This window comes from Chiloscyllium plagiosum, unplaced genomic scaffold (assembly GCF_037043375.1).
Source record: "Chiloscyllium plagiosum isolate Xiang-an unplaced genomic scaffold, Cpla_swu_hap1 HiC_scaffold_27, whole genome shotgun sequence".
NCBI lineage: Eukaryota > Metazoa > Chordata > Chondrichthyes > Orectolobiformes > Hemiscylliidae > Chiloscyllium > Chiloscyllium plagiosum.
This window is the reverse complement of record NW_028270165.1, coordinates 69,915,831-69,925,918: the sequence shown is the minus strand read 5'-3', so window position 1 is coordinate 69,925,918 and position 10,088 is coordinate 69,915,831. Positions and strand designations below refer to the sequence as shown.

Sequence of the window (10,088 nt, the reverse complement as noted above, 5' to 3'; positions counted from 1 at the left end):
ATTTCTATACTCAGTTCCCTGACTGATGAAGACTAGTGTGCCAAAACCTTTTTCACTGTCCTGTCTAACTGTGACTTTCAAAGAACCATGCACCTGAACACCAAGGTCTGTCTGTTGCACTACACTCCTTAAGGCCCTACCATATAGCATGAAGTTCTTGCTTTGAATTGACTTTCCAACATGCAAGACGTCACACTTGTCTAAATCAAATTCCATTTGCTTGATTCAGTGAGGCTGCTTAAAGTGTGGAGTACAGTTTCAGTTGCAATGCGTGAAGAAAATGCCCTGAAATCGTTGAATTCTGCATTTGAAATAAAATGTGCAGAGCAAATCAGGCAACGATTTTTTGGTTCGGCGTGGGGAGGGGGAGGAGGATATTTTTGTTTTCATTCGCCACGATCGTGTGAACTCAATTGTGGTGAGAAAACTTACGTAGCAATTTACGATTATAACCACTAGAGGGCAGAGTGGATCTGTGACATATTAAATGAGAGGGGGAGTGACATAACACGCATTGTCAGCAGCTCTGTGTGCGAAAGACATAACTTATTTCACAACTTCGAAAGAAGACAGCACTGTGTTCGACACGAAAAGAGTGTTTTTCTCATTGTTAACTTTTTTTTTCCAACAAAACTCTGTCAACCTTACGCTTCATGTAACTTGATGATGTCTCAAATTTACCGAGTTCTTGTCCTGCTTTCCTCTCTGATCTACACGGCAGAAACTGGAGAAGATGAAGTCACGCAACTTGCTCAGTGGAAAGTTGTTAAGGAGGCAGAAAACGCTTCTATTGACTCCTCCACAACAAAAACATTTGTCACAGTGCACTGGTACAGACAGTTTCCGAATCAGCCGCCCCAGCATCTGGTGATGGCCAAAAGAGAAGCTGGTCAACATGAGAGGATCGCCGCTTCAATCAGTACAGACAACAAACACAGTGCCCTGAGTGTGAGAGACACCAGACTTAACGACACCGCCATCTATCTCTGTGCCAATGGGGGCACAGTGTTATAAACAGAGGGAGAGTCTAAACAAAAACCTATACTGCACTGCTGAGTATCAATGCTATTACTTGAGGGCTGTATAATTCGATGTTAAGGGGTCCGTGGTAACAATAAAAGAGATAGTACAGCCGAGGAAGGCCTAAAGAGTGCAGGAAGTGAAGAGAATTCGAAATCTGGGTGGAGACAAAGCAAGCATATTCACATATGCTAACATCAGTGAAATAAAAGATGAGAGAAAGAGCGGAAATAAAGTAACAATAGATGGAGAAGATTAAATGATGATAAACTATTGAAAAGTAACGAGTGTCATGCATAGACGTTAAATGTTAAATCAGTTTAAGTCATAAATCAACCGTGAAGGAAAGTAATATGGCCTTTCTTTTAACATCATTCACATTTCATTAACACTTATACATTCCAGTTCTCTCAAAAATGATTCGAAAAAGCTAATCGTTCGACATCATCCCATCGACTCAATTGTTCATTTTCCTGTGGTGAAACGTTCCTAGATGTCCCCTCCAGTGGAAGCTGTAATCCCACTCACTTAAACTCTTTAGGTCCTTCTCGCAGACTCTTTGTGCCATCCTCATCACTTGCCTTGTCATTGAGTTTTGTGTTTTTGGCAAAATACATTCTCTTCTGTCAAGCTTTGTGTTAATATGTATCTCTGCTCTCTTGCCATTCCCATTCAGACTTTCAGAGAAACTGTATCATCATGTCTTCCTTTAAAAAAATTATAGAATTTTCCTGCTGCAGGTTATTCTGGCATGCATCACGAACACGCTTTCAAAATATAGCAGTGCTGCAGGTGTTGCAATGTATCCGGTGTAGACACCATGGATACATTTGCTAAGGCACAATGTAAAATGAAAAGAAAATCTTACCAGAAAATGCAACAAAATCCATATTGCATTCTACTATTTGAGTAAGTGAAAATGTATTTTTTAAATTGACATCATCACTGTGTCCAAAAACCTCCAACACACTGAACTTCAGCCCGGGCTAAAGGAAGTTCTCAAAACGCCAGAGAGCAGTTCTCTTAACTGGGAGATTCAAGTTTCTGACACTCGAACAACATGGACTGTGTTTCTTCCCCGACTTCGCCTACAGAATAATAAATGTCAATATTGGTTCAAAGTCTATGCAAGACCCCGTTGTCTGGTGAATAAATTCACTGTGTTCCTTTCAAGGAGCGTGAAGCTGATTGATTGCATTGAAGAATAAAGTCGTTTGAAACTCTTTGGTTGCCACTTAATGCCTTTGCCAACAATGAATCAATGGGCAGAGATCTGGAATTGTTCGCAATTCTTGACTAAAGTTATTTTAGCTTCGACTAGTTCTGCTCATATTCACTGTGATCTCTCTGCAACAATGTCGCCTGGAGCACTGTGTTTATTCCTCACAACTGCAGCTGTTCTAATGGGTAGGTTGATAACTTGAGGATCTTTTGGTTTCAGATCCGCAGTGTCAATTACATTTAACCCAGGAGTCCCATCAACACAGAGGCAGCGATACATTCTCTCCAAATGAAAATAATCAGGTTGAGCCCAACTTTTCCAACACCAGCTCTGTTTGGGATGAGTTAGCCAACGACCCCGAGTGAAAGACAGTGGAAGAGTTACGCTGGGAATTAAGAATGACTGTGTCCATTCAGATACTTTGACTCAGGCGAGACCTTTAATCTCACGTACCATCTGTAGTTGTCCCATCGGGATCGGGAACGAAACGGAAAATAACTTTGTTAGACAGTGTGAGCTGTTTATTTAAGAAGATTTTATTTAATCTGTCAAAGCCGAGTTGCGTGAAATGTATTCTTGTTTATCTTCCCTAACTTACTTCTCAGGTTGCTGTTCAAGGTGACAAGATTACTGTGGCATCAGAATAATGAAGTGTTTTCTGTAATTTCCGGATTCTCCTGGAGTGCAGATCTTGCTAATGTTGACCTTTGCGACATAACCTGTATGCCTCTGTCTAAGTTTGTTCTTCTCATTCTATGATATGTTTATCCTTCTTTTCAATGATTGACCTAGACTGCTCTGAAACAAAGTTTTTCAGTGCACTGAGGTACACGTGTCAATAAGTCCAATAATTAACCAATCAAATGAATCGATCAATAAATTTTACAGGACTTTGTCGAGGAGAGTCTGTCTCACAGTGAGGGGATCGCAGTGAATGAGGGGAACAGTGTCCAGTTCTTCTGTAATTAAACTACAACAAGCAGCACTCCTTACCTGTTCTGGTACATTCAACAGTCCAGTGGTTCCATGGAGTTTCTGCTCCGGAGAAGCAAATTTGGTGGGAGCACGGAGAGGTTCCAAGGAGACAGGTTATCCTCAGAGCTCGATCATGTGAACCACACCATCAACCTGAAAGTGATGAAAACAGAACCGGCAGACTCTGCAATGTATTACTGCGTACTGAGCCCCACAGAGTCTCAGAACTGGGCTGACCCTGTACAAAAACTGTCAGGGAGTCACTGAATATGACAGTGTGTCAGGCACACGGTGAGATCAGGAGTGGATCTGAAAGGGTTCCCGAATTCACGGTGATATCTGATATTTTTCAATTGAATAGATAACTTTATTCGTTATAAATGTATTATTGAAATAAACTGAAGCTGTCGGTTTAGTGAATAAGTGAATACGTGATTTCTTGCTTTTTGAAATGTCCCGAAGCATTTCACATTTGTCGCGAAGAGCGATGTAGAAAATACAGCAACCTGTTATGTCCAACAAAGTCCAAAGCATTTTGGGAGTGAAACAATGATCGGTCACGTGATTCTGATGGGTCACGTGCATCGCTGGAGCAACCTGAATAACATCAACCATTTTGTACTGTATTGAGTACTGCCCCTGCAGCTGCATGTTAACAGTTTCAAAATAGCGACAGACAGATTTGGTAGTCCAGGGTAGTGCAGACTTGCTTTCAAATACCAATCAGAAAGTGGGATGTGACTCAGATCTGAGCAACACTAACCAAATAAACACACTCAATAGGGCTGATTAATGAGGCAAAGTCACCAGTGAAAGATGCAGTCGCATGTGGTTTCTGCTTGCCGCCCTGTCTGAAAGTGAACATTCTTCACCCAACACCTAAATTTGTTGATTGTGCACCAATCGTTCACATCTGGTTATGTCAAATGTTTAAAGACGACAGGAGTCCTCTCCTCCCTCTGGCGACACATAGGAGAAACCAAATATTATTGCGACCACAAATTGCATTCGAGAAGGTGAATGTGGTCTGCCTCTTGGACTGCTGAACTCATTGGGATGGAATGACACTCATCGTGCTGTTAGCAAGAGAGTTCAAGAATTTTGACTCAGCAGCACTGAAAGAATATTTACTGTTCAAGGTGAGATGGTGACTTACTTTGAGAGAAAGATACAGGTGGCATTGTAATCCAAACATTCGAAATTTTCGAATCAATTTACTTTGTTCATGGATATATGACTGTTCTAGGATTCTGTTCATCTAACAGTATGGACACTTACCAATGACTCCAGCGAGGTTTGTCTTGTGGGTCAGTAAACTATTGGACTGACACTTTTATTAATAGAGGGATCGAGTTCCAGAACCATGAGGTTATGCTACAGCTGTACAAATCTCTGGTGCGGCCGCACTTGGAGTATTGTGTACATTTCTGGTCACCACATTATAAGAAGGATGTGGAAGCTTTGGAAATGGTGCAGAGGAGATTCACTAGAATGTTGCCTGGTATGGAGGGGAGGTCTTACGAGGAAATACTGTGGGACTTGAGGCTGTTTTCGTTGGAGAGAAGAAGGTTGAGAGATGACTTAATAGAGACATATAAGATAATCAGAGGGTTAGATAGGGAGAACCTTTTTCCAAGTATGGTGACGGCGAGCACGAGGGGGCATAGCTTTAAATTGAGGGGTGATAGATATAGGACAGATGTCAGAGGTAGTTTATTTACTCAGAGAGTAGGAAGGATATGGAATGCTTTGCCTGCAACGGCAGTAGATTCGCCAACTTTAAGTGTATTTAAGTCGTCATTGGACAAACATGTGGACGTACATGGAATAGTGGAGGTTAGATGGGCTTCAGATTGGTATGACTGGTCGGCGCAACATCGAGGGTCGAAGGGCCTGTACTGCGCTGTAATTAGATTACTTACAGTGTGGAAACAGGCCCTTCGACCCAACAAGTCCACACCGCCCCGCCGAAGCACAACCCACCCATACCCCTACATTTACCCCTTACCTAACACTACGGGCAATTTAGTATGGCCAATTCACCTGACCTGCACATTTTTGGACTGTGGGAGGAAACCGGAGCACCCGGAGGAAACCCACGCAGACACGGGGAGAACGTGCAAACTCCACACAGTCAGACGCCTGAGGCGGGAATTGAACCCGGGTCTCTGGCGCTGTGAGGCAGCAGTGCTAACCACTGTGCCACTGTGCCGCCCACGGTGTACTATGTTCTAATGTTCTATGTTCTCTGTTCTATGCTTTATATTCTATGGATACAAAATCGTGGGTTGCTGGAAAAGCTCAGCAGGTCTGGTGGCAGCTGTGAGGAGCCATCAAACTTTCTGTTTTTGGTCGTGTGCCCCTTCCTCAGAATTGAAACATCATTTTCAATACAGCCCCTATTTGAAGACATCGCTTGGCTGGTGGTGAGAAGGCCACTGCCATGCATGCACGGTCTACCTGCATTGCCGCACTCTGCCCTTGAAGTGGCTCAGTGTCAAGCTTAGCTTGGTGCTGGAAAAGCACAGCATATCAGGTAGCATCCGAGGCGCAGGAAAATTGACGTTTCGGGCAAAAGCCCTTCATCAGCAATGAGGCAGGGAGCCTCCAGGGGGAGATATAAATCGGGGGGGCACGGTGCTGGGGAGAATGTAGCTAAGAGTGCACTAGGTGATGGAATTGGGGATGGAGTTGATAGGTCAGCGAGGAGGGTGGACCGGATATATGGAAAAGAAGATTGGCAGGTAGGAAAGGTCATGAGAATGGTGCTGAGCTGGCAGATTGCAACTGGGATAAGGTGGGGTCATAGAAATGAGGAAACTGTTGAAGTCCACATGGATACCCTGGGGTTGAAGTGTTCTCAGGTGGAAGGTGAGGCGTTCTTCCTCAAGGCATTCGGGTTTTGAAGGATTGGCGGTGGTGGAGCCCAGGACCTACATGTCCTCGGTAGAGTGGGAGGGGGAGTTGAAATGTTTGGCCATGGGGTGGTGGGGTTGATTAGTGCAGGTGTCCCGGAGATGTCCCCTAAAGCGCTCTATGAGAAGGCGTCCAGTCTCCCCAATTTAAAGGACACCTCATTGGGAGCAACGTATACAATAAATATCATTGGTGGATGTGCAGGTGAAACTTTGATGGATGTGAAAGTTTCCTTTGGATCCTTGGATGGAGGTGAACAGGGAGGTGTGAGCGCAAGATTTGCAATTCCTGTGGTGGCAGCGGAAGGTGCCTGAAGGGGAGGGTGGGTTGTTGGGGGGTGGACCTGACCGGGTAGTCACGGATGGAAGGGTCTTTGCGGGAAGTAGATAGGGGTGGGGAGGGAAATATATCCCTGCTCGTGTGGTCCGTTTGTATGAAATGTCGGCAGATTATGCTGTTTATGCGGAGGTTGGTGGGGTGGAAGGTGAGGACGGGGAGGTTTTGTCCTTGTTGTGGTTGGAGGGGTGGTGTTTGGGGCCGGTGTGCGGGACCTGGATGAAATGCGCTTGACGGCATATTCAACCACGTGGGAATGGAAATAATAGTCTTTAAAGAAGGAGGCCATCTGATATATGAGAGCCCGAGGGTTTGTAAAAAATGTCAATGTTAAGTCGGTCGTCATTGATGGAAATGAAGAGATCCAGAAAGGGAAGGAGGTATCAGAGATATCCAAGGTAAATTTAAGGTTGGGGTGGAATGTGTGGGTGAAGTTGATGAACTGACCAATCTCCTCGCGGGAGCACGAGGTGACGCTGGTGCAGCCATCAATGTACCAGAAGAAGAGGTGGGGAGTGGAAGATGAACTGTTCTTCGTAGCCAACAAAGAGACAGGCATAGCTAGGACCCTTATGGGTGCCCATGGCTACTCCTTTTGGCTGGCGAACGTGGAAGGATTCGAAGGAGAAATTGTTAAGGGTGAGAAGCAGTTCAGCATAACGAATGAGACTGCCAGTTGAAGGGAATCGGGGGAGGAAGAAACTGTGGGGTTGGAGGCCCTGGTCAGGGTGGATGGAGATGTAGAGGGATTGGATGTCCATGGTGAAGATGAGACGTTCGGAGCCGGGGAAACGGAAGTCTTCGAGGAGGTGGAGGACGTGGGTGGGGTCTCGAACGTATGTGTGGAGTTCCTAGACTGGGGAGGGGGCGGGAGCAGAATACTGAGGTAGGTGGAGTTGAGTTCGGTGGGGAGGAGCAGGCTGTGACAATGCGTCGTCCAGTGTGGTCAGGTTTGTCGATCTTGGGGAGGAGGTAGAATTGGGCGGTCCGTGTTTCCCAAACTATGAGTTTGGAAGCTGTGGGTGGGAGAACTCCTGAGGTGATGAGTTTGTGTATGGAATGGGAGACAATGGTTTGGTGATGAGGGTGGGATCATGTTTGAGGGGACGGTAGGAGAAAGTGTCTTTGAGTTGGCACTTGGCTTCAGCAGTGTACAGGTCAGTGTACCAAACTACCACCGCATACGCTGTATTCACTGATTTGACGGTGAGGTTGGGATTGGAGCAGAGGGAGTGGAGGGCTGCGTGTTCTGAGAGTGAGAGGTTGGAGTGGGGTCGGGAAGTCAACAGGTTAAAGTGGTTAATGACTCGGCAGTAGTTGGAAATGAAGAGATCGAGGGCTGGTAATCAGCCAGCACGGTGTGTCCAGGTGAATCGAGTGTGTTGGAGATGGGTGAAGGGGTCCTCGGAAGGTTGGGCGGGACACCTGATTAAAAAAGCAAGCCCGGAGGCGAAGTAGGCAGAAGAAGTGTTCGATGTCACGATGCGTATTGAATTCATTGATGCATGGACGGAGGGGGATGAAGGTATGGCCTTTGCTGAAGTCTAATTGTTCTCAGTGAGGGGGAGGTCTGTGGGATGGTGAAAACCTGGAAGGGCTGGGAACTAGGACCTGGCATAGATGTGGAGCTGGGAGTGGGGGCAGAGCCTGAATTGGAGTGGGAGTGGTGGTGTGGGAATAGGGTGGAATCATTATCAGAGGTGATATTCCCCTCGCAGTTCTGGGTTGGCGAGAATGGTGACTGTAGGATCTGCGGGGAGAGTGTTAGCAGTATGCTGGTGAGTTTGGTGGCATTGGTGGGGCAGAAGTGGTGGCAATGACGGAAATGGGGGGCGAAGACGTCACGGAACGTGTGATGTCAGGTATGACATGGGGAGGGCAAATGATGTCATGTGTGGTACATGCGAAATCGTGTGGGGCGGTGGCTGCTGAGGGGTTGAGACTGTCACACATCTCCCTCTGGAATGTGCCTTTGCCAAGTGAGTCTGAAGGGAAATGAAATGGTCTTTGTTGGGGCTCGTCCTGAGCATCTCCATGAACTCTACAGTCCGTTCCCTAGGACACACACCTTTACAGGCAGCAACTGCATCTTGAGGACCACCAAAACATTGAAAGACACTCTCTGGTCTGCCCGAGCCTTGGTCATTTTCCAAAAAAAGGAATTGACCCAGATCGAGTGTTGCAGGTTGAAATACTCCAATGACCAGGACTACATGCTGAGGTCCACGTTAAAGATTGGGACAGCTACTGCCAAGACACAAAGGAGAAGACCACCGTCTGAGGTCTTCCTGCTGAATGTAAATGGGGGAGCATTCAATTATTACACTCTCCAAGTGTGTCAAATATACATAAAGAGTAGTATTGTATGTGCAAGAGAGGTCTTTGGTTTTGTGTATAATCAAACTCGAACGTTCGGTGTGTTTACTTCACATGCAACTGTGCAGAACTGAACAATTTTTAGTTCAATGTATGTACAAAAGACATTTGTTTTATGAATAAACTATATTTTCAGATTAAAAGATTTTTAACAGCGGCGGGATTATTGTTTATTGAAAACCTAACCCAATACCCTGCTGTGGAGACTTGAAATAAAGTCGAACATGTAACACTGGAAAAACACAGCAGGTGAGGCAGATCAGGCGAGTCGACGTTTCGAGCGTAAGCATTTCATCCTGAATGATGCCACCTTCACGTTCTCCTCCGACTCGAAGGAAAGTAAATCAGAGCAGTTTTTGGAGGTCGCTGCAAAGACTGTTTTGTATTGACAACACAAAGTAATTGAAGTTAAATCACAAAGTGCTACCACTGCGTTGGAATGCTACGATGATGTAATCGTTGAGAAATATGCAGTAAAATCAGAAACAGCGACAGAACTTCAACAGAGCTGGCAATATCTGTCAACAGAGAAACAGGGTTAACATTTCGAGTCTGATATGACTACCCCCCCCCCCCCCAAGACAGCATTGTAAATTGATTGATTTCATTCACGTTCTCCGATTTTGTGCCAATGGTTGAGAGAACGCACTCTTAACACCAATGTTCTCCATGCTACTAAGGTGCATTGGTGAAAAATGAATCTATATAATCTGATCTCCCAATACTCACTATGTAGGTGCAAATGGAAAGACAATGGCGTGACATTGACAATCTCAATTTTATTTTTCCTCTCACCACTCTAATCTGTCCGCTTCTGAAATGTTTGCATTTTGCTTTCAGGTCTATCCCCAACTTCGAACCGTTCCAGAAATATTTCATTCAAAGGAACAAATAGTTGCGATATGAAATATCAATACTGTATACAGTGGGCACCAAAGCCTGTCCAGTGACAGTCCAAGCAATTGTAGTAACCTGATTAGAGATTTCTCAATGTTAAAGACGTTTACATATATTAGGATCAAGCATCTACATTATTAGCTGGTGCCATGACATTATTATCATGGCAGGAAGCCAATGAACAAGCTATAGTACAACAATAATCTATAGCACAGGATTAGTGAGCTGCAGGTTCCTGGAATAGCTAATAGATGATCAAAAAAACCAGACCGAGGTCAAAAGCCAAATTGAAATATATCAGGAGGAATGACGGAATTGCTTGTGGATATTGGACGCATCACGTAGC

General features: G+C 45.1%; 1 gene segment (V, D, J or C); it reads left to right on the top strand.

The window, feature by feature from the left end:
• The first annotated feature begins 666 nt into the window (after positions 1-666).
• On the top strand, positions 667-1,014 carry LOC122543695 (T cell receptor alpha variable 4-like). The segment is given in 1 exon segment: positions 667-1,014. A coding segment is annotated over 1 exon segment (348 nt).
• Positions 1,015-10,088: the final 9,074 nt, after the last annotated feature.